This window comes from Bufo gargarizans, chromosome 10 (genome assembly GCF_014858855.1).
Source record: "Bufo gargarizans isolate SCDJY-AF-19 chromosome 10, ASM1485885v1, whole genome shotgun sequence".
NCBI classification, from domain to species: domain Eukaryota; kingdom Metazoa; phylum Chordata; class Amphibia; order Anura; family Bufonidae; genus Bufo; species Bufo gargarizans.
The window spans coordinates 83,622,223-83,648,371 of NC_058089.1; the positions used below are offsets into that span (position 1 = coordinate 83,622,223).

The window sequence follows — 26,149 nt, forward strand, 5'->3', positions numbered from 1 at the left end:
GTTAATATTACACAGAAGAAATCTTATCAGATACTTGTAATAAGATAGGATTAAATCTGGTTCCCTGTGATACTGAAACCTATGTATCCCCTTCTCTGTCAGGAGATTAAATAGACAAATTGATGTTCCTCGATTGTATCTCGTTCCAGGAAAGCTGGGTACAGGTTGCTATGTGAGCTGTAATGAATGCTAAATTGGCCTTCACTCAGCTTGTCATAGCTTAATAGAAAAATTCCTGGGAGTCTGTAATGTCCCGCCAGCCTTCTTGCTGATAAATAATGTGATAAAGAACATCCAAAAATATTATAAAAGATCAGTCTTCAACAGTCTAGACAATTAAAAAGGTGCCAGCAATTACACACAATGCTGAAAAACTCATGTTGATAGACAGGTCAATTTTATCTCTCCGGAGTTTTTTACTCTGAACATTGCACATGCTTCAATAGCTATGAGCAAAGGCAGGACAAGCACTCTGTGGGGTAGATTTATCAAACTGGTGTAAAGCATAACTGGCTTACTTGCCCATAGCAACCAATTTGATTCCACCTTTCATTTTCCAAAGAAGCTCTGAAAAATGGAAGGTTGAATCTGATTAGTTTCTATGGACAACTAAGGCAGTTCTACTTAAAACCAGTTTTGCGTCTAAGCAGAGGTTTTAGAATACACCCCTTCAGTCCAATTTAATAATGTGTCTGCACCTAGAATCTGTCTGAAAAGTGGTTCAATTGACAAAATTAGGGTTTCCACACTGTTTTCCGACTTGCTCAAAAAGAGGCAGAGCTTAGCAGGATGGGACAGAGCTTTGCAACAATAGGTCATGGTCTAATGGGCAATGTTTTATGCCAAAAATGCACCACAATTCCAGTGGGAAAATCTGTCTCAATGTAAGCCAACCAAGAGTTGGTAAATAGTTAGACAATGGGGGAGATTTATGAAGACTGGTGTGATGATATCACCACACTTAAAGGGAATCTGTCACCATGAAAATGCAAAATAAGTCACATGAAGCATGTTATAGAGCAGGAGGAGCTGAGCAGATTGACATATAGTTTTATGGGAAAATATTCAGGATAACTTGTATTATATACAGTACGTTTAATTTCCTGGTCTTTCTGGGCTTTGAAGTCCAGGAGCTGGTCCTATCAGTGATTGACAGCTATCTCTGTATACACAGTCATAGAGGAAAGTCTGTCAATCACTGATAGGACCACCTCCTGGATTTCAAAGCCCAGAATGAGCAGAGATTTAAATGTATAACATACAAGTAATACTGAATAATTTCCCATAAAACTGTATATTAATCTGCTCAGCTCCTCCTGCTCTATAACACACTGCTTGCAGCTTAGACACCATATTCAACGTGACAGGTTCCCTTTAAGTTATGATGAGGCAAGCAGTCCATTCGCCTGATTGAAATCGGCGTAGATTTCAGTCATCCTTTAAACGCGAAAAATTGTGTAAATGATGATAAATATCCTGGGGCAGATAGCCTTACCCACATCCAGCCCATCCCAGTCGACTTGTCCCCCATGTAGGGGACACAGCAAACATGTGGAAGAAGGTGCTCCGGTCAGATGAGACCAAAGTTGAACTTTTTGGCCTGCGTGCAAAACGCTATGATTGGCGGAAAACTAACACTGCACATCAATCTAAACACACCATCCTCGCCGTGAAGCGTGGTGGTAGCAGCATCATTCTGTGAGGATGCATTTCTTTAGCAGGGACAGGGAAGATGTTGATGGGAAGATGGATGGTGCTAAATGCGGGGCAATCCTGGAGGAAAACCCAGTGGAGGCTGCAAAAGATTTGAGACTGGGGCGGAGGTTCACCTTCCAGCAGGACAACGACCCTCAACATCCAGCTAGAGCTACAATAGAATGGTCTAGATCAAAGCATATTCAAGTGTTATAATGGCCCAGTCAAAGTCCAGACTTAAATCCCATTGAGAATCTGTGGCAAGACCTGAGAATTGCTATTAACAGAAGCTCTCCATACAATCTGACTGAGCTTGAATTATTTTACAAAGAAGAATGGGCAAAGATTTCCGCTTCTAAATGTGCCAAGTTGGTAGAGACGTACCCAAAAAGACTTGTAGCTGTAATTGCAGGTAAAGGTGGTCCTACAAAGTATTAGGGGGGCTGAATACAAATGCACACCACACTTTCCAGATTTGTATTTATAAAAAAACTTAAAGACCATGTATGACTTTTTTTCACTTCACACATACTTGTTACTTTGTGTTGCTCTATCACATAAAATCCCAATAAAATATATTTAGGTTTGTAGGAGTAACGTGAAAAAATGTAGAAATGTTCAAGGGGGATGAATACCTTTTCAAGGTACTGCATGTAGAACAAACCCTATTGTTAATGTTCTTGTAGACATTCAGTGTATTCTGGCGACATAATTTTAATTAAAAATTGGTTCAGCGTAAAGTAAAATACTAAGCAGTTAGTACTTACCTTACCGATCTCCTGCTTCTACTGTTTGGTCACTGCTACAGTCCCAGCTCCCACTTTTTCTTCTTGGGCTTGACACGCCATAAATGGCTGGACTACCCTCTCAGCCGGTCACTGTTATTATACATCCATATTATTTGTGTGGGTCATGGCTCAACTGAAGACCTAATAGACCTACCATCAGACTGGCCAACCAGAGGATCCTGCAGTGGGTGCAGGTTCTGATACCATAGTGGGCCCAAAGGTCAAAATAAAAACAATTTGGACCTACCTTTGTAAACAATAAATTGCAACTAGGGTCTATTTCTTTAAATAGTTGGGCTCTGGGAATCATTTTCTCTGGTGGGCCAAAGGAATCCTAGTCTGACTCTATAAAGACCCCAACTAACAGCTTCATAAATCCCTATGATGCTGTGAGATCGGGTCAGTTAAACCCACAGTTGGGCCACAACACACGAGTAACATGGAAAATGTTCATGTGAATAACTCCTTAGTCTGCAGAGACATCCGTGAGTGAATTTCTTCCAGTAGAGTGACATGATTGGATACCAATGGCCAGACGTTAATTTATCCATCAGGAATGCATCAGTGTAGTTTAATAAAGACATTAGCAGAGAAGGACTCAAATTCACCTAAATCAATCTAGCTGACATCCTGGGACACTACTGCATGAAAAAGGTAGTCTTCTTGTTTACCCTGACATACGCACACTGACAAAAAGGTGGCAGCACTCTGCAAGCGCCAGGACACACATAAGTACTAAATACATGAATTACTTCAGATTGCTTTACTGATACAGTATCTACCATAGTTGAGGGTCTTAGGGCTGTATTACACTGGCCGATAAGATTTAACACGATAATCTGTAATGAGTGTTCGCATTAACGCTGGTTAACATTCATTTTGCAGTGTAATACTGCAACCGATTGCCCAATGAACGAGCAAGCACTTCCCTCCTGACAATCGCTTGCTGATCTTCATGTCTAATATAGGCTTTAGTGCACATTTGGATCATATTGTGTGAGCCCACCTGCAACAACAAGGTAACCTCCTAAAGATGGGTCACTATACTAAACAGACTAACAACTTCTGGGCCTAAGCCTAAAAAATGAACTCAAATTGCAGTAATGCAATTTGAAGTAATTAGTGTATTCCAGGTTTGCGTGTGTCTTGGCAGAAGCAGAGTTACTGCAGATTCCATGTTTGCTTTTACAATACAGTTCTAGCAGATGTGCCATCAACAGCCACTTCAGCTGTATATTACCTGATATTCTGCTGCAACAGCCGGGATCAGAGCACAGAGGGAGCCCTGTAATGCACCATGTAAGTGGTTGACAGAGGGATTGGGCTCCTTCTATGTTTCAGCAAGCTGAATCCCCACCCATGCGGTGAAATCACTGGGTGCCGTCATGTTGCCGTCATGTTGCTATCAATATCAATACTAAATAAAATGCTGCATAGTCTCTCTGCCCAAATGAATAGGGTGTCCTACAACAGTTTCCCTCTCAGTTATAACCAGAGAACCAATAGGTGTGCACTAAGCAATCATTGCAAACTAACTTTGGAACATTGTGGCCATGAATACCAAAGAAAGCGCAGGGGTGACTTCACTCCATCGACCCACCACCATGCAATGAAATGCCCGCAGATAGAAGGGTAGCATTATCGGGGGGTCCCTTCTGGCAACAAGGTCTAATTATGCTTTACGCTATGTCACCTTGATGATTAGAAACAGGTAGCAAATATCTTTCCTAAGCCTGGTGCACTAGGCCTTAGGATATGGAGGATTGGTTAAACCTAAAACACTCCAATAATTCAGTACTTTAGGAGGAAGAACATTTTCTCCTACAACTCCTGAGTAGGGTTGAGCAAACCCGAACTGTAAAGTTTGGGTTCATACCGAAGTTTAGGATTTCTTGACCCCAGACCCGAACATTTCAGTAAAAGTTCGGGTTCGGTGTTCAGAGTTTTAATGGCGCTTTTTGAAAGGCTGCAGAGCAGCCAATCAACAAGCGCTTAACTCGTGTGCCCTTAGAAGCCGTCACAGCTATGCCTACTAATAGCTGGGGCACCTCAAAAGACAGGGTTAGCATGGCCAAAATGTGGAGAAGCTTTGTCAGCACGCCACAACAACCAGCACCACCAGCTGATATGGGACGTCTTAGCAGGAGGCAGCATTTCACCAACATGGTGGAGCAGTATGTGTGCACACGCCTACACGTACTGAATGACGGGTCTGCCCCCTTCAACTTCTGGGTCTCCAAATTGGACACATGGCCTCAGCTTGCCCTTTACGCCTTGGAGGTGCTGGCCTGCCCTGCAGCCAGTGTATTGTCTGAACGTGTGTTTAGCACGGCAGGGGGCGTTATCACAGACAAGCGCAGCCGCATGTCCACAGCCAATGTGGACAAGCTCACGTTCATTAAAATGAACCAGACATGGATCCCACAGGACTTGTCCGTACCTTGTGTAGAATAGACTTGTATACCGGCCTCACCCAGCCATTGTTATGCTCCAGCGCACTTTCTCGTTGTTTTATTTTTTCGATTTCCAAAGTTCGAGTCCCCACTGACTTCAATGGATTTCGTCCAAACCCGTCGAGTTGTGAAGTTTCGGCTGAACACGTCGAACCCGAACATCCAGGTGTCCGCTCAACTCTACTCCTGAGATAACAGCAGCTGATCACCCTTAATGGTGCTAAGTTTGCTTGGAACATAACCACTTGGTCTATAACCATTAGTTCTACATGTACTAGCTTAAAGGAGTTCTGCAGTTTGTTTAAACTGATGATCTATCCTCTATACTCCAGGAGTGCAGCGGCCTTCTCACTGTTTACCACAGGCCCAGTGACGTCACAACTAGTATCAACTGGTCTGGGCGCGGCTAAGCTCTGTTCACTGGCCCAGGCCAGTTGATACTAGTCGTGACGTCACTGGGCTTGCGGTAAACAGTGAGAAGGCCGTAGAGCTCCTGGTACGCCGCTGCCTTCTCAAACAGCTGATCGGCGGGGGTCTCAGGGGTCGAACCGCCGCCGATCAGATGCTGATAATCTATCCAGAGGATAGATCATCAGTTTAAACAAAGTGCAGAACCCCTTTAACCCCTTAGTGACCACACACTTTTTTTGAAATTGCATTCTAAGATCTATAACTTTTTTTTTCATCAATGTACCTGTATGAGGTGTTATTTTTTGCAGGACAAGTTATAGTTTTTAATGCACCATTTTGGGTACATGTAATGATTGATTAAAGCCATACTAGCTAAAACCCCCTGTCTTTTACGTCAGTAAAAAGGCGTATTAGTGGTCGTTAAGGGGTTAACTTAGCACAATACCACTTGGTTTAGAACCATTAGTTCAAATTGTACTCAGAGGCAAACATTATTGAGCAATAAAATATAGGACGTGCTTGGAACATACCAGATGCACTCAGTCCATTGTGAGCAATAAAGTAAGGTGCTGACCACATGGCTAAAGATGGTGAGATCTATAAATTGTATAATAAGTGCATAATAAAACATATTGCGGCACCTGTAAAAGAATGCATACAATAGGCACATTTCTTGAACGTTGCTGAAGTGCAAATATAAAAGGTACATTTTTAATAATGCAATAAGGCAATAACTGAATAGTGCAATAAAGTAGTGCAAATAAATCATTTGAGAGTCTCTTTCTTCCTTTCTTGAAGACAAAGTGCATTACTGTCACGGCCTATGGTGTGTTTTATGACACTTTCCTTCACTTGGTTGACCGTGGCAACGTGTGCTGTTGTGTGCATGTGGTGGCAGTGTCTCAGCCCTATGGCTGATCCCCAGGACATGGTTGCCACGCATGCCGTTGCCCGCGGCAACAGGTGAAGTGTGTGTTTAAGTGTGTACTTCCCCTTTAAGTGGCCGTCTTCCCTTGCCTTGTGTTGGAAGGGTTAACTCCCTTCTGTGTGTGTGATCACTGGGTGTGTCTGAGTGTGGGTGTGGCTACTTTGGGCTATAAAGCCTCTGCTGTTTTGAGTTAGCGGAGGGGTTCTTCAGCCATGGTTGCTGGAGACATCCTCCTGTTATACCATCTGCCAGTGGGGGCCACCCTTGTGGTCATAAGCTTTATGTATGGTGTTTAGTAGATGTCTCTTTGGTCTTTTTTTATTGCAGCATATGGTTTCCTGGTTTCCCGTGTGATGTCTGGTGTGTTCTGTGTCTCTTGTGTTGTTGTGGACAGCAGCACTTATACATGGGTTCCAGGCTCTGTGTCGGTGGCAGGTAGGTGTGGTACTAGTCTCACTTACCTGCCATTGCCATATGTCTGTTTCTGTTTCCCCTGTCTTTATAGTTTGGCCAGTGAGACTCCTGTTCGTCCGTATCTAGGAGGAACATGTAGTCTTACCCAGCTCCTAGTCCAGGGCCACCCTGAGGGCTAGCAGGAATATCAGGTTCCGGAGTATGAGCCCTCCTACCATCAGGGTCGGCTCATACAGGCTAGGAGACAGGGTCAGAATTAGGGATTGTTAGGAGGTGACCTGCTCCCCAATTCCTGTCCTGGCCATGCTCTGACCATCCATCTGCTGATACCGCACGGCTGAGGGTTTTCCCCATCCTCAGCTGTGACAATTACACTGTCACTGTGAGTGCATCAAAAGTTTTTTTGAATCCAAGGGAAACAATTGTAATCCATGGGAACAATGTCATTAGTTGTAATCCACATGGTACATAGTCATTTGTAATCCACATGGGTAATGGTGTAGCAGCACAGGTCATGAGAACCGTTAGCAACAGGCTCCCAAATAACCTGAAAAGGGGGGAAAAAGGAAACAAAGGTAGGTAGTGCTGTTGAGCACAACTTGGGGGTATTTATAGTTGGGCAGAGTCCTTACTGCACATGTCCAGACAAGCGAGGCAAGAAAATGGCAACCTATAAAAACAGCAAGAGAACATGGCCAACAGGCTTTCACCGTGCCGGATGAGTCCATGTCGTGGCTCCCAAAGTCCATTTTGTATGGAACTGATGAGATGGTTCAGCTCTTCAGTTGTACGGATCGGGCGACGAGGGCAAGTCCGTATCTAGGGGACTTCCTAAATCCCATGACTAAGTCTCAGACAGGCCAGCGGGTCTTCCTCCTGCCGATTTTGACCTTGGGGCACTAGGATCCGATTCACCAGCAGCGATCTTCAGCTTTTCCAGCTGTTGCCGGATAGCCTCACGACGCCGCGCCTCCATTTAATTCTCCCAGGCCTTGAATCCTGGCGTTGGGGTCAGCCAATCCATCCATGGGCATCCAGCACTCTGGGGCGGCTCTTCATTATGAACGGTGGTGGTCTGCCAGACCACAACCGGTCCCTGGAAGCGGCTTGTGGACTGATGTTCCACCCAGGCTGCAGAGGATACGGGCCTACGGACGCCTCTTCCCTCAGTTTGAGGCCTGCTGGGTGTGGTCTGCCGGGCTCTGCTGGCCGAAGCCTCCTGCCAGTATGCCGGAGGTAGCAAACAGGGCTTTACATCGATGCAGTAAGGGCCGCGGGGGTGAACTCTACCTCCTCCCCTCAGTAATGGCAGTTCTGGCCTGCTTACAGGCAGGGTCCTTCAACGGCGTACGAAGCAGTCCCTCCCGGACTTGGCGTCCCGGATAAAGCTGAAGCCCCGTTCCGCGGAGAAGGAGAGAACGTTCCGGTGGGAGTGCTCTGGTAGCCGTGAGGGATGTCCAGCCTTGTTATCACCCGGCTGCGCCATCATTTCTTCAGTGCGGGAGTAGACAGGACATGAAGGAGGGGCTTTAGGAGTGGAGTTTTTTTTACTTCCTCCCTCCATAATGAAAGGTAGTTCCCTGTTAGGCAGGGCTTGGTTTTCGTGCTTCTAGTTCCTGTAGTTTCGCACCTCTGGGTATGGAGAAGATGCTGTGCCATAGACTGTAAAAATGGTGATTTAACTCTTTGGATGCCGGCCCGCAACATTTTGCGCCGGTCGCTCCGCAACAAAGTCATTAAAGTCACTTTCAACTGCAGATTTGTAAATCCAACAGGCAAATAAAGTTGGTAGGCACACAATTTTGTTGTTTGACTCCTGTTCTTTAGTATAACAGTATGCAGCACACAGTATGGTTTTGTCAGAATCGTGTTCTTTAGTGTAATGGTATGTGGCACACAGTATGGGCTTGTCAGAATCCTGTTTGTGATGCCACTGATGCAACGGGCCCACGGGTTCAGCGTCTGGGGTATCCCTTGCCCCTTGGGAAGTTTCTACGAAATATGTCCCTCTTATAGAGCAAGTAAACCAGACGCCAGCTGTGGTTAACCAGCGTAAGCTCAAGGCTCCCTTTGTAGATGGTTATGTTGGTACCCAGAGGTAGGATTGCCAGAGTGGTGCAGGGTGGTCTACAGTCTCTGTAGATGTTATGTACACGTGTCATGGTGTTCCTACCTGGATATCTGTGGATCCCAGACGTGATGTGGTCCGAAGCAGTGCAAAAGGGTAGTTAACTTGGATAGTGTAGAAATAAAGTTGAGTCCAGACTTTGTAGTAAGGTTGAACAGTTGCTTTTACTTGCATAAATTGGTAATTCAAACAGCTTCTAAACGATATCTTGGTCATCAGCAGGTATTGGCTTAACTTTTGGCAGGCAAATACTTCTCTGCAACAATCTCAGCTATGCTATGTGGTAGCTCTCTCAGCTCTGTTTGGCTGGATGAATAGAAAGCTCTTCCTCTTCTGCTGGAACTTAAGTTAGCTGTAGTCTGTATTTTACTTATAATCCTAGGAACTTCTTGTCCTGGCTTTAGAGTACCTCAAGCTTTGGCTCAGCTTGGAAGGAGGCAATAAAAGCCCAGGAGGGGACAAGCAACCATGTAGACTTCAGAGGCTGGGCCTCTGAGCCTAGCAGAGCAGTAAGAGCTCTGCTAGCCAACACACAACCTTTCCCTAGGAGGTAGAAGGCTAGACTGACTCACTCACTAACTAAAACTCCTCCCTCTAGCTACAGAGGGCTGAAAGGAACCAAAAAATTCCTCTCCAGGGAAGCTAATACTGCCAATGTTGCTGCCGCCATCTGCTGGTGGACCAGGTTATTACACTTGAACATAACAGTTTCGGGAATAAATATGTACATTATAGAAAATACATTAGGTGATATAAATTAGCACCTAGGAAATGGTAGCAAGGTGCCAAAAGAAGTAGTAATGGCACTCCGGGTCATTATACATCTACATAAGCATGTTGGTATAAGACTGACAGGTACAGTACTGTGCAAACGTTGGAAAAATGGGGTCAGGTCTGGAAAAATACTGCAAAGTAGGAATGTTTTCAAAAACAGAAGTGTTAACAGTTTATTTGTATCAATTAACAAAATGCAAAGTGAATGAAATAAGAGAAATTTAAATCAAATCAATATTTGGTGTGATCACTCTGCCTTCAAACCATCATCAGTTCTTCTAGGTACACTTGCACACAACTTTTGAAGAACTGGGGAGGGAGGTTGTTCCAGACATCTTGGAGAACTAACCACAGATCTTTTGATTGGCCATTTTTTTTTCTGTGTCGCTGTTATATGGGATAAATATTTTTATATTTTAATAGTATGGCTGTTTTTGCGCACGGCAATGCCCATGATTGTTTTTTTTTTTTTTTGTTTATGTATTTTGATTTTGGGGAAAGGGGGCTGATTTGAACTTTTTAATTTTTTTATATTTTTTAACACTTTTTTTTTTTAGGTGACTATTACTAGCAGTCATTTGATTGCCATTTGTGTTCTGTGATGAGTATATATCCATCACAGAACAGGCCATTCACTGTATTCCAATACAGTGCTGCCACCTGCTGGCCTGTATTGGAATATTCCAGTGATGGGTATTGGAGCCTGCTTGTGGCTGCAAGACATCACAGGAATATTACAGCTTCCCCAATCTCAGTCGGGAAACACTGTTATGGGCAATTGGCCTTATGTCTGATCGCATACATTCATCCTGGGCCTCTGCTGTTCGAAACAGCAGAACCTCAGCGGCTATGGCGCCTGCTGTAATTGTGAGCGGTCTCCATCTTTAAAGTGATGACTTTTGCCGTATATGTACGGCGGATGTCAGCAAGGGGTTAATACACAAAGAGGCAAGAAGTTCTGTATGGGTACATCAAGGCCTATATTTAAAGGTTTCCGTATATGAAGAAGTAGAAGCACATACATGTATAGACACGCATACATCCATGCTATATTTGACTGACAGGGACAGACAAGGGGGGTTCTTACTCTCTCTCTTTTTGGGGGGTTACTGTTGGAAGAACACGTACAAGATACACAAGGCCTGACAAGGGGTCTCTGCCGTTCAGCATGATATGTTCAGAAAATTTATATTCACACATGGACAATAAACTGTAAGACACTTTTCTATATTATTCCTGTAATCAATCAGCTTTTATGAAGAGTGAAAATAAATCCTGCTCCTGCTATTCCTCACTCCAAATAATGCATATACTATATTTGGAGAGGATAGCTATATTTAGATATTTACAACATTATATACAGTGAGCTCATATCCTGTTTCCTGCAGTCCTTTCCTGTTTGTCAAACATTCATCACAGATCTGGACAGAGGATTTTCCTTCGACCTCTATCATCATTTATCAAAGTACACTCAATAAATTACCTAATGACATATCCACTGCATCTAGCTCACTAAAATTCCACATTAAACTGGTGTAACTAGGGGAATGATTATAGCGAGTTCACTATCTTCCATTGCTTGTATTGCCACTCGCACTCATCAGAGACTTCTCTCACGTACATCAGTGGCAGAGTAAACACTGCAGTATAGGGTAGAATGCTGTTCTGTATCCTTCTCAGTCTCTAGTATAGCAATTGTGGCAGAAAGGGGAGAGGCGCTTATAGGGTAATAGTTTTTCGGGTAAATAATTGATAACAAATATAAGGTGCTCACCTTTTTGGGGTTGTGCAAGCATAGGCACAACACTAGTGTAGGCGTGTGGTTATACAGTGGTCGGTGCTGCCAGTATCGTTTGCTTCAAGTTTTTTTTTTATATTAAATCACCTACTGGTCGGCTTAGGGCCCTTTCACACTTGCGTTGTCCGGATCCGGCATAGAGTTCCGTCGTCGGGGCTCTATGCCGGAAGAATCCTGATCAGGATTATCCTAATGCATTCTGAATGGAGTGAAATCCGTTCAGGATGCATCAGGATGTCTTCAGTTCCGGAACGGAACGTTTTTTGGCCGAAGAAAATACTGCAGCATGCTGCGCTTTTTGCTCCGGCCCAAAATCCTGTACACTTGCCGCAAGGCCGGATCCGGAATTAATGCCCATTGAAAGGCATTGATCTGGATCCGGCCTTAAGCTAAACGTCGCTTCGGCGCATTACCGGATCCGACGTTTAGCTTTTTCTGAATGGTTACCATGGCTGCAAGGACGCTAAAGTCCTGGCAGCCATGGTAAAGTGTAGCGGGGAGCGGGGGAGCAGCATACTTACCATCCGTGCGGCTCCCGGGGCGCTCCAGAGTGACGTCAGGGCGCCCCAAGTGCATGGATCACGTGATCACATGGAACACGTCATCCATGCGCACGGGGCGCTCTGACGTCATTCTGGAGCGCCCCGGGAGCCACACGGACTGGTAAGTATACCGCTCCCCGCTCCTACTATGGCAACCAGGACTTTAATAGCGTCCTGGATGCCATAGTAACACTGAAAGCATTTTGAAGACGGCTCAGTCTTCAAATGCTTTCAGTACACTTGCGTTTTTCCGGATCCGGCGTGTAATTCCGGCAAGTGGAGTACACGCCGGATCCGGACAACGCAAGTGTGAAAGGGCCCTTACTTTGCTCCAAAATGCAATTTAGGTGCACCTTGTCGTGTTTAAAGCCATTCCCTTCTCTTCTTCACCACACCTCATTGTCTAGTGAGATGTACAGTGTCTATAACACGTGGTGCACAGCATTTACGCCAGTTTTTGGTGCAAATTGAGGAGAATTCCGTCATTTTGCTTAGAAACTCTCACCTAATGTTCCTAGAACACACTCACACTGCCATCTGCACATACGTTTTCAGTTGCATTTTTTCTTTTTTAGGTGAACTGGAACAAAAGCCACAATTCTGAGAGGAAGTCACTTGCAAAATATTTTTATATGGATGTTAAAATTAGACGAGACACAATGTAGCATGAAAACATGAACATATGGCTGAAGCGTAAGTCAGTGCTCCTGCGTGAAGACATGTCTTAGGTTACAGGGATTACTACTGGATTCCCAGACAATGATACCATAGGTGTACAGTTCATTAATCTCTAAAATATGGAAACCTTTGCATATGTATCTGTGTTTTTGCACAGGATTCTACAGTAAGAGATTTTGTAATTTAGATACTTGGATAAATTCCTCCTGCGAGCGGCCATCTGGACCCCATACTATCAATAACAAGACAGGAGAACGGACGGATTTTAATATTCAACACTTGTCACCCACACAGCCCATCTGTTTGACAACATTCCGGGAGCTGGAGGTTTGACACACAGGAGATCTCCAGAACAGTAGGAAAACAAGGCTGAGATTAGCTAAATCATCTGTTATCAGAGTCGTGGGATTTAACACCTGCACAACCGCGAGATCTTCCACAATAAAACATGCGGATGATGGTGGCTGAATCCAGTCCTTCAGAACTGCTCCCACCACTTAAGTATATTGGCTCGTGATGTGCATGTGCACCAAACTGTTGAAAAAGTTGCATGGAGCGAAAGTATTGCATTGGGGGAGGGTCGGTAAAAACAATAATATTGCCCATAGCAACTAATTAGGTTCCTATGGCAGACATGGCCTAGCATGTATTACTACATACTACAGGGTGGGCCATTTATATGGATACACCTTAATAAAATGGGAATGGTTGGTGATATTAACTTCCTGTTTGTGGCACATTAGTATATGTGAGGGGGGAAACTTTTCAAGATGGGTGGTGACCATGGCGGCCATTTTGAATCCAACTTTTGTTTTTTCAATAGGAAGAGGGTCATGTGACACATCAAACTTATCGGGAATTTCACAAGAAAAACAATAATGTTCTTGGTTTTAACGTAACTTTATTACTTTCATGAGTAATTTACAAGTTTCTGACCACTTATAAAATGTGTTCAATGTGCTGCCCATTGTGTTGGATTGTCAATGCAACCCTCTTCTCCCACTCTTCACACACTGATAGCAACACCGCAGGAGAAATGCTAGCACAGGCTTCCAGTATCCATAGTTTCAGGTGCTGCACATCTCGTATCTTCACAGCATATGCTGTGAAGTATATGCTGTGAACTACAGATACTGGAAGGGAAAGGGGTGACCCTAGGGGCATCGGACAACAAGGGGTACAGAAAAGTCCGGGGGGGCCTGTGCTCCCCCAATGATATACCCAAGATGCTACCCCCAAAGAAAATGACTCGGCCAAAGCTCCCGAGCATAAATCCGATTAAAGGAGGAATGGAGCTCAAAAAGCCAAAGTAATAAATGTTGTGAATACTTTATTATATCATAAAAAAGACATCAATAATTACATACACACAGATGCAATAGGACAGGGAAACAAAAGAAACAGGGAAAGAAACAACAGCGCCACCCTGGGTGGAGAACTCTGGTCATAAGTCATAGAAGGTGTAATCAGCAGGATAAATACATAATGGTTTTTTGAGCTCCATTCCTCCTTTTACAGATACTGGAAGCCTGTGCTAGCATTTCTCCTGCGGTGTTGCTATCAGTGTGTGAAGAGTGGGAGAAGAGGGTTGCATTGACAATCCAACACAATGGGCAACACATTGAACACATTTTATAAGTGGTCAGAAACTTGTAAATAACTCATGAAAGAATAAAGTTATGTTAAAACCAAGTACACCATTGTTTTTCTTGTGAAATTCATGACCCTCTTCCTATTGAAAAAACAAAAGTTGGATTCAAAATGTCCGACTTCAAAATGGCCGCCATGGTCACCACCCATCTTGAAAAGTTTCCCCCCTCACATATACTAATGTGCCACAAACAGGAAGTTAATATCACCAACCATTCCCATTTTATTAAGGTGTATCCATATAAATGGCCCACCCTGTACAATCCCTTAATCATTGGTTGCATACACAGTGGGACAGATTTACCATTGAAAGTGCACCAGTTTTGGTGCAATTTGCGCAAAAAAGCTGATGTACATGCTTTGCACTACATTTATCAACCGTTTTAGACACTTTTCTAACATGTTTATACCTCGTCCAATAAGTGGGCTTGGCGGAAAGGGGCGTGACTTAAATGGGCCTCCATGTAACAAAAATTAGCATTTCTGTAGTGGGCTTGGCATATGTAAAAAAAAGCATCTCTAGTAAGGCCCCTTTCACACAAGCGAGCTTTCCACGCAGGCGCAATGCGTGACGTGAACGCATAGCACCCGCACTGAATCCTGACCCATTCATTTTAATAGGGCTGTGCACATGAGCGTTTTTTTTTCACACATCAGTTCTGCATTGCACGAAAAACGCAGCATGTTCTATATTCAGCGTTTTTCACGCAGCCCTGGCCCCATAGAAGAAAATGGGGCTTCAGTGAAAAAAGCATTGCGATGCGGTTTTCACTGATGGTTGCTAAGAGATGTTGTTTGTAAACCTTCAGTTTTTTTATCACACTCGTGAAAAACGTATCAAAACGCTTTGCACCGGGGCGGAAAGAACTGAACAGCTGAACGCAATCGCAGACAAAACTGACTGAACTTGCTTGCAAAATGGTGCGAGTTTCACTGAACGCATCCGGAGTCAATCCGTCACGCTCGTGTGAAAAAGGCCTAAGGCCTCTTTCACACGGGCGAGTTTTCCACGCGGGTGCAATGCGTGAGGTGAACGCATTGCTCCCGCACTGAATCCGGACCCATTCATTTCTATGGGGCTGTGCACATGAGCAGTGATTTTCACGCATCACTTGTGCGTTGCGTGAAAATCGCAGCATGCTCTATATTGTGTGTTTTTCACGCAACTCAGGCCACATAGAAGTGAATGGGGCTGCGTTAAAATCGCAAACATTCGCAAGCAAGTGCGGATGCGGTACAATTTTCACGCATGGTTGCTAGGAGACGATCGGGATGGGGACCCGATCATTATTATTTTCCCTTATAACATGGTTATAAGGGAAAATAATAGCATTCTTAATAACGAATGCTTAGTAAAATAGGGATGGAGGGGTTAAAAATAAATAAATTCAACTCGCCTCATGCACTTGTTCGCACAGCCCAGCTTCTCTTCTTTCTTCTTCTTTAATGACCTGGGAGAAAAGGACCTTTGGTGATGGAACTGCGCTCATCACATGGTCCATCACATGATCCATCACGATGGTGAAGGACCATGTGATGAGTGCAGTGACGTCACCAAAGGTCCTTTTCCTCCCAGGTCACGAAAGAAGAAGAAAGAAGAGAAGTCGGCCTGCGCGAACAAGTGGACGAGGTGAGTTAAAAAAAAAATAATAATTAACCCCTCCATCCCTAATTTACTTAGCATTCTGTATTAAGAATGCTATTATTTTCCCTTATAATCATGTTATAAGGGAAAATACTAAAATTGACAACAGCGATCCCAAACCCGAACTTCTGTGAAGAAGTCCGGGTTCGGGTCTGGGTACCAAACATGCGGATTTTTCTCAATGCTTTGCATTCGCGCGGAAAAAAAAATCGCATTTTCCCGCAACGCACCCGCATCTTTTCCCGCACGTCATCCACAACGCCCGTGTGAAAGAGGCCTTTACTGAGAGAGTAGTGGATGCATGGAATAGCCTTCCTGCAGAAGTGGTAGCTGCAAATACAGTGACGGAGTTTAAGCATGCATGGGATAGGCATAAGGCCATCCTTCATATAAGATAGGGCCAGGGGCTATCCATAGTATTCAGTATACTGGGCAGACTAGATGGGCCAAATGGGTCTCATCTGCCGACACATTCTATGTTTCTATGTAATACAATTTTATCATTCTTCAGTGATGGCTAGTTTTGAGATCTGCCCTATCAGGATACATCTATGATTACTGACTCTAGCTTAGGTGTAGTGCCTAGGTGTGTGAAGTCGGGCTATCGTCCATCTCCTATTGCTGCTCTCTGCCACTGCAACTCTGTTGTATGTCCACTTAGATGCCTTTTCTCAAATATTCAGTGAGATAGAATCATACAGTATAAATATAGAATCTGTGATAGAGGATTTCTCACTATTTAAGTTTAGATTCCACTACCACGGACCATAACGGAATTTAGAATCCATAACGGGATACTTCGATAACCTGAACTCGAACTTTAGACACCGAACTTAAAACACAAGTTCGCTCATCACTAGCTGTGGATTGACAGTTATTCCAGGTAAAGGGTGGAGATTTAGGCTTCTTCACCCATACTGTGTCTGGAGTGAAATAAGTATTAACCCATTTCTGACTGCATCATGTAAATACGCAGAAGTTTGCCGAGGGCCAATTTGCATAACTGACGTATATTTACTGTCCCCCTTCCCCCAATGATTGCAGGGTTTCTGCTTGGGAAGGTGGGGAGACTCTGGTAGGACTAACTTTTAGACATTGGTCCAGGTACCAGGAATGCAGATCAGTGGATCCTATTAACCCCTTCCAAACCACACCATGAAGCTTAATAGGCTACTGGAATGGCCCTTGCAGAACATTATTTTACATGGTGAGTTTGATGGCACTGTGTTCTCCTGCACACAGTACCATCAGCAGGAATGCCCGATCTTGTACTGTGACAGAGAACTAAAACAGTTCTATGTCACAGAAAACCCCTAAAAATATTGCTTATGTTGAGCGCTATTTTACAGAATGTAAGAGATGACATCACAGGGAAGCATTCAGAGAAGATGTGATCTGCGCCTTCTCGGCAGGTATATGTCTACAGATCACCGTTCTGTATATGGGGACAGCAGGGCCAACCTGGGCCTCCATAGTAAAATAAATAAACTAATTAAGTTAAATATAAATAAATAAATAAGAATGTTCAAAAAATAAAAGGCCCCCCGCCCCCCCAAAAAAGAAGTCTACACTCCCCTACAAAAAAAAAATTCGTACCTGGATGATTACTATCCATGTACAGAAGCTGCATCTAAAGCAAAGGTGCAAACAGCCACGTAAAAAAGGTCTCGTTTTTGGCACTACAGCGATGTCATGCACTACACGACTGCACGCATATCTGACATCTCTATATAGACGGGAGAATTAGAGGATTATCTTTTGGGGTAAATAGTATTTTATTGAACAAACTATGTTAAAGGGAGTCTTTCACCTATACTGACCGTTATAGAACACTAACACCATTCTCAGCATTATAGTCCCCATGTGTGAATGCTACTTACTGTAGCTGGCCGTCGCTTATTTTCTTAAGAAACACTTTTATTTAATATGCAAATTAGGTCTGAAGGTGCCCAGGGGCGGCGTTCAAGCGGCCGGTGCCCAGGTCCCTCGTCGCTATTCATCTGAAAGCCCTCCCCTTTCACCACTCTTGCCCGCCCTAGGTTCTTCTGATTACCTCCTCTCTTCAGTGTAAAATGCCGTGCATCCGAAACACCGCACTTGCGCACAGCATTACCTATTATGGGCATTGGCATCCGAGCGTTTATTGCGCATGCGCCGGCCCCAACATCCCGATTTAGCCGGCGGAAGTAGCCTTATTCTGTCGGCACATTGGGCAGTCCATCAAATGAACAAATTAATTCACTCATCCCTGACATCAGAAGCTGATAAGATGATGGTCCCGTACGTCTTTATACACATTTCATCAACAACAATTTAAAGCGTTTCAGAATGAGACAAATGAAATTAATGTTCAGAATTATACACAATACCCTAAAAGACGATTCACATATATAAAGCACAAGCAGAACAATAGGTAAAAGGAGCCGTAACCCAGCAGTAATCCCCCCCTCTCTCCGCTGGGGCTGACTGTGTAAAGCCTCATTCACACGTCGGTGTTTTGGTCAGCGATTTCCTTCAGTGATTTTGAGCCAAAACCAGGATTTGAGCCTCCACAGACATGAGGTTTAAGGGAAAGATCTGCATCTGTTCTGTGTTTAGAGCCGCCCCTGGTTTTGGCTGAAAATCACTGATGGAAAACACTGACCGAACACTGACGTGTGAATGAAGCATAATTTGGTAATCGAGTCTGTCTCCATCCAACTTCACAATGGAGGCCTTGGACTCGTTCCAGTTGTCTAAAATGTTCTCAGCTTCTTTTACAGAAACCAGAATATCTGATTCTGTACAGCAGGTTGTTATACGGGAGTATCACGGGTGAGTCCGGTGATCAATATAACATTGAGGAAACCTCCCGCTGTCCTCTCTGCTTCACTTCACAGATTTAGAAATCACACACAATGTGATGAATGCATGCCATCCTGGTACATGTCGTCCTATGCATGCCATCCTGGTACATGTCGTCCTATGCATGCCATCCTGGTACATGTCGTCCTATGCATGCCATCCTGGTACATGTCGTCCTATGCATGCCATCCTGTTACATGTCGTCCTATGCATGCCATCCTGGTACATGTCGTCCTATGCATGCCATCCTGGTACATGTCGTCCTATGCATGCCATCCTGGTACATGTCGTCCTATGCATGCCATCCTGGTACATGTCGTCCTATGCATGCCATCCTGGTACATGTCGTCCTATGCATGCCATCCTGGTACATGTCGTCCTATGCATGCCATCCTGGTACATGTCGTCCTATGCATGCCATCCTGGTACATGTCGTCCTATGCATGCCATCCTGGTACACTGTCGTCCTATGCATGCCATCCGGTACATGTCGTCCTATGCATGCCATCCTGGTACATGTCGTCCTATGCATGCCATCCTGGTACATGTCGTCCTATGCATGCCATCCCGGTACATGTCGTCCTATGCATGCCATCCCGTTACATGTCGTCCTATGCATGCCATCCCGGTACATGTCGTCCTATGCATGCCATCCCGGTACATGTCGTCCTATGCATGCCATCCCGGTACATGTCGTCCTATGCATGCCATCCTGGTACATGTCGTCCTATGCATGCCATCCTGGTACATGTCGTCCTATGCATGCCATCCTGGTACATATCGTCCTATGCATGCCATCCTGGTACATGTCGTCCTATGCATGCCATCCTGGTACATGTCGTCCTATGCATGCCATCCTGGTACATGTCGTCCTATGCATGCCATCCTGGTACATGTCGTCCTATGCATGCCATCCTGGTACATGTCGTCCTATGCATGCCATCCTGGTACATGTCGTCCTATGCATGCCATCCTGGTACATGTCGTCCTATGCATGCCATCCTGGTACATGTCGTCCTATGCATGCCATCCTGGTACATATCGTCCTATGCATGTCTACGATTTCAATGAATGATGTCCTGTTCTAGGTAATGTACGTTATTTTTGTTCAGTTTCTTTATAGCAAATATTGGGGATTTTTAAAGGACATTCCCACTTTAAATATGTATGACATGTACAGATGTAGTAGAGTTAACACTCGTGCTTTAGGAGACATGTTATCTAAACTAAATGCGTTAAGCAAACACCTTCAATTGCTTTTCAATGGCTTTTGTTTCAAGATAACGCGATGAGTTAAGAAATTGGAGTTAAGAGTTTGTGTGTTAACCCTGCTACATCTGTAGGCTATGCCATGTGTAATAGATGTGGGTCACCTCTCCCTTCATTCCACTCCTGCATGTGACAGCTGCCTCACCAGAAAAACCCATCAGCACCCTGCGACCAGGTCATGCGGGCACCGATGGAGCTTCTTAGGTGCAGCCAGTATTACAGACATCTACTACAGACGGCACCCACAAGTAACGGCATGGGCGCAGCTCCTAGGCTCACGGCCATCAATGATCTGAAATAATACAGAGGTTCACAGGTACGACTAGCAAGGTGATATCACACCCCAAGGTGGGAAGGGGTTTTCTTCTATATTTTCAGAACTCTAGGGGTTCAGGATTCCCATCTATTAGGCCAGAGTGGAGAGTGGTTACAAAGAGCGTTTCTCACTCTGGACTATGCAGCATATAGTGAAGTACAGAGACAGTCCACTGAGATCAATGGACATCGGGAATGCTTCATTTTCCCATTGTGGCTCTGTGGGTAATTAAAGACCATCTAGGGAATTCAACAGATTACAGCTGATCACTGATGGTCCCTTTACACGGGACGAGGATCTAGCAGGAAGCGTTTTTTCCCAGCAATCTGCTAATGCCATCGCTCTTCCCCATATAGGCTCGTTGTTTCCCGGCAGGAGATAGTGTTCACACAGCACTATCTGTCACTGGCAAACGGTGGTCTTTTGTGCTGCACGGCGGAGCATTTACATCACAAGATCATCGATAACGAGCGAAATTGTCGGCCCGTGTAAAGGGCCCATAAGACTCTCAGCAGCCTGATGTGATCATAATCTTGGAAATCATCCTAACAAAAAAGGGACTGTCCAAACGGTAACATTAAACAGTTCTCGCTGAAATTAGGGGTCTGACCATATAATGCACAGATGTGCCACATCCTTCAGAGCTGCTTCCTGCCCGGATGAATAGAACAGTATACTGAATGGGGACCCCCTGCTCATTTACTTTATTGGCAAGATATTTGAAAATGGGCTATAGGGCTCATTTACGCGACCGTATGAATGGGTCCGCAAAAGATGCGGACAGCACACCGTGTTGTTCCACTCCGCGGCCCTGCAAAAAATATAGAGCATGTCCTATTCTTGCCGACAAGAATAGGCATTTTCTATATAGTGCCGACCCTGTAAAATGCGGAACGCACACGGCCAGTATCCATGTTTTGCGGATAAGCAATCTGCGGACCGCAAAACATGCCACAGTCGTGTAAATGCACCCTAAAAGGAACCTGTCAGAAGATTGGCCATGTAAAACTGCACTAGGTAGGACAAATATACCTTTTGTGGAGCTTTTATTATCAGGAATAGTGTGACTATGACGTTTTATTCTGCCAGGAACTGCTCCAGGGCAAGGATTCACTGTGACGTGGTCTCTGTATTGAGCTGCTTCACAGTTCTCCCGTCTGCTCTGAGTGACTGCTGTGTTGCCCACTTTAGCAGAGGGGGAGTGGCTGTAAATAAGTTCAATGCAGAAGGCACTACCTCTTGGAAGAATAAAAGTTCATATTCACACTACTCCTGATAATAAAAGCTTCACAAAAGATACGATTGCTCTGCTCTCCCTGCCCCTCACCTAGACTACCAGCAAATCCGCATGGTCACAACTGCTAAGAGCCTCCCACTAATAAACCAGTAAGCACCACAGAAGGACCCAATAATGTCCACAATATACATACACTAAAACATATATTCATGGCTCAGTCTACAATGATTATACCCATAAGACAATTACTTGACAGACAGTGTCCTAAGGTCAGATTTGTGAAGCTAGAGCCACAATCAGGCCAGTATAAGGAGAAACGGACCGTCAATAATTTTACTTTTTGGGAGACATATTCAAATATTTTACAAGAATAATTAAAAGCCACAGGTCTGGCAGGATATATGGAAATCCAGGAGAGCACAGCAGGATATTCTGAGACTCTGAATGCTAAGATGTAGGGATGAAACTCATTTGTATGTCTCCCATTTGTGGCTTAAACGTCAAATGGTAAGTGACCGCACTGTGGCTGTCCGCTGTGGATGGTCCCGGGTTCCAGAGAGAGCTGAAAAAGTAAACTCCTTGCTTGCGGTGTGGATACCACTGACAGTCGCCCTGCAATACAGACAGGAGTAAGATGAGAATTCTTCATTAATATTTCTTTCTTGAGTAAGTCTTGCACATTAAAAGAGAAATCCCAAATCAAATCCTTTTCATATAACAGTGACAGCTCAAATCCGTTGGAGTCCACAAAACAGCATCCTGGACATTTCCATAAGTGCATGGCACACTACAGTCAGCACTCTGCAGGGATATAATCAGGGCTGTATTACAGGGGACCTCTGGGTGTTCAGAGAAGTAAAGCTGCATTTACACGGCCTGATGTTCGGGGCAATTATCTGGAATGGTTAAAGCAGGCATCCTCAAACTGCGGCCCTCCAGCTGTTGCAAAACTACAACTCCCAGCATGCCCGAACAGCCTACAGGTATCAGCCTACAGCAGGGCATTGTGGGAGTTGTCGTTTTACAACAGCTGGAGGGCCGCAGTTTGAGGATGCCTGGGTTAAAGTAACCATAACTGCAGTCCAGAGTACCAGGCCCACAAGTCACATCCCCTCCAATAAGATGTACCACGTCATATAACCACAGGTGGGATACGACTACTAATCAGGAGCTCCCATATGGTCCTCACTATAAACTTCCTAGAGGGGACATCCCAATGATAGTGTCCAACCAGGCTGCAAAGTAAAGACTATATAACAATATAAATATATCCTACATGTAAAACCCAAAAAGAGACATGATTGGATCATGATTAGTATTATTATTTAGTTTTTTTTTGTATCCCACTGTGATTATAGGAAATGTGGTACATCTTATTGGAGGGGTTCTATGCGACTTGTGGGTTGGGTACTCGGGACTACAATTATGGTTACTTTAACCATCGTCTGATGGTTTTTTCTGCCTTTACTATGCTTTTCTAATCATGTTTGTTTGATTTTATTTACTAAAACTTTATATTCTAGTATATGCTGTTTCTAGGTATCATTATTTGTTCCTTTGGGGACAATTTTGTAGGTGTTATTGATATACGGAGATGCCCTTATTACTGTTTGAGGATTGTGTGCTTTTGTGATTATCTGGAATGGCCCGAACATCCGCATGTGTAAAACTGGCGCATGCCACCCGATGAACAAGTGAAACGTTTGTGAAATGATCGTAGGTGCGGACAACTCAATCATAGTTCCTGGGCAGCAGGAATAATGTTTTTGTATGAGGACGAGCATAGCAGCAGTGCTCGTTCTCATACTGTGGAGGTGATCTCTGCATGTAAATGCAGCGCTTCGCCTCCACTTGACAAGCAGACGTTTGTCGGGAAGGAAGGCTTCCTTCCCGACAAACGGCTGCTCCTCAGAGTAACTAATAGCAACTTAAAGGGAATCTGTCTGCTCTAAGACAACGCCCAAACTAAAGGTGCGCATAGTGTAAATGGAGCAGAGTCCAATTGTGTCATTTTATCTTCATAGTTGAATTCCGATGATGTGCTCCGACAAACTAGCAGTAAAATGCACTGATAGGACTCCTCCTTGAACCCTCTCCATTATGTGCATGAGCTCAGGAGTCCTCTTAATGCATTTTAGTTTCGGGGCTGACAGATTCCCTTTAACACTTCAGTTAGGGAATTGGTGGAGGTCTGACCAAGCATGCTCAGTTATTTCTGCGATTCTCATAGCAGAGAATAGAGAGGATGCCACACATGTGCGGTAGGCTCTTCTTCACTTTGGGGGCCCTGTTCTGGGGATAGGAACAAGTCCCAGAGGTGGGACCTGCACCTATAGGAAATTTGTGGCATATCCTAGTGATACGCCAAAAATGTCCAAATGGGAAAACCCCTTTAAAGGGAATCTGACACCAGGAAATTCACGGTTAAGGCAGGTACAATGTCTTGTAGGGCTAGCTAAGCTGAATGTAGAAAAGCCGCTGCTTCAATCTGGAGAAAAAAGTACTTTGAATCCATAATCAAATGAGCAATAAAGCGTGCCAAAGCTGGACCCAAGCGAGATGACTATGCGGGAAGCAAGTCCTGTCCTTTAACAAGAAGAGGGAGATGCTGGCAGAGGACGCTGGAGGAGTAAGGGCGCACGAAGCGACTTGGGCCCTCTCTCTATGCACGTAACAGCGGATGGCTGATGTCACAGCAGTGACATTTAATCGACTTTAAATATTGTGAAAATGTATCAAATACTGTCATTATATACACACCAAGAGGCTCCAGACAGGGATAGTTTGTCTTTCACACTCACCGTCTCATCGGTCACCTGCAGCAGTCCCGTGCTGATAGCAATATCCTCTGTGAGCTGGTATTCCATCCAGAGCACTACTCCATGACACAGACCTGACCTGGTAAATGGATTTTTAAAAAGTTGACCATTTGGTGAAGGCACACATTAGAGGCGGCCATGCCATCACTTTAATATTTAATAAAATGTCCACCTAAACGCCCCAACAGATGATATACAGTACAGACCAAAAGTTTGGACACACCTTCCCATTCAAAGAGTTTTCTTTATTTTCATGACTATGAAGGCATCAAAACTATGAATTAACACATATGGAATTATATACATAACAAACAAGTGTGAAACAACTGAGAATATGTCATATTCTAGGTTTTTCAAAGTAGCCACCTTTTGCTTTGATTACTGCTTTGCACACTCTTGGCATTCTCTTGATGAGCTTCAAGAGGTAGTCCCCTGAAATGGTCTTCCAACAGTCTTGAAGGAGTTTCCAGAGATGCTTAGCACTTGTCGGCCCTTTTGCCTTCACTCTGCGGTCCAGCTCACCCCAAACCATCTCGATTGGGCTCAGGTCCGGTGACTGTGGAGGCCAGGTCATCTGGCGCAGCACCCCATCACTCTCCTTCATGGTCAAATAGCCCTTACTTTCAAAGTTTTCCCAATTTTTCGACTGACTGACCTTCATTTCTTAAAGTAATGATTGCCACTCGTTTTTCTTCACTTAGCTGCTTTTTTCTTGCCATAATACAAATTCTAACAATCTATTCAGTAGGACTATCAGCTGTGTATCCACCTGACTTCTCCTCAATGCCACTGATGGTCCCAACCCCATTTATAAGGCAAGAAATCCCACTTATTAAACCTGACAGGGCACACCTGTGAAGTGAAAACCATTTCAGGGGACTACCTCTTGAAGCTCATCAAGAGAATGCCAAGAGTATGCAAAGCAGTAATCAAAGCAAAAGGTGGCTACTTTGAAGAACCTAGAATATGACATATTTTCAGTTGTTTCACACTTGTTTGTTATGTATATAATTCCACATGTGTTAATTCATAGTTTTGATGCCTTCAGTGTGAATCTACAATTTTCATAGTCATGAAAATAAAGAAAACTCTTTGAATGAGAAGGTGTGTCCAAACTTTTGGTCTGTACTGTAGGTGTGGATAAGAGAACTGGGGCCAAACACATATCCCAAAATGAAGGAGGCACTGCGGTTTGGGCAGTCAAGTGCCTCTTCGTTTTGGGAATCCAAGCTCCAGCGGACTAGGGGCCCGGCCGCTATAAACCGTGCATATGATGTAAGCATTGTCTTCTCTTCCACTTTCCCTGGATAAGGGGGCATTCACACGACCGTATCTGCTTTGTGGTCCGCAAAACAGCCCATTCCACAAAACATGGACACTGGCTGTAGGCCCTATTGTAGAACTGCCTAATCTTGTCTGCCAAATGGACAAGATTAGGACATGTTCTATAATCTGCGAAATGGCTGCACAGATGACATCTGTGTGCTGTCCGCATTTTTTTACGGCCTCATAGAAGCTAATGGGTCTGCGTGTGATTGGCAAAAAATGATGATCAGATGCGGACCAAAAATACGGTCATGTAAATGCTCCCTAAGACAAAGCAACAAATAAAGAAACGATGATGGCTGATCTGCAGCTGCTGTACGTGAATACTATAAAAGTCACTTCCCAGGCACTACATATAACTACTTGTCCATTTTGTCCTTCGTTTTATGATTAACGGAAATTGCTTTTTTCTATCTTTTCCCAGCAAAGGTATT

At 44.3% G+C, this 26,149-nt stretch overlaps 1 protein-coding gene across 1 annotated transcript in view; it reads right to left on the minus strand.

The window, feature by feature from the left end:
* Positions 1–19,484: 19,484 nt before the first annotated feature.
* Positions 19,485–26,149, minus strand: part of PRMT7 (protein arginine methyltransferase 7) — a 63,045-nt gene continuing 56,380 nt past the window's right edge. Inside the window, exons 17-18 of the mRNA XM_044269532.1 lie at positions 24,372–24,468; positions 19,485–22,182 (exon numbers count right to left, since the gene is read on the minus strand). Coding sequence (XP_044125467.1) covers positions 22,018–22,182; positions 24,372–24,468 — 262 coding nt within the window. The 3' untranslated portion in view covers positions 19,485–22,017. The remainder of the gene's footprint in view (positions 22,183–24,371; positions 24,469–26,149) is intronic.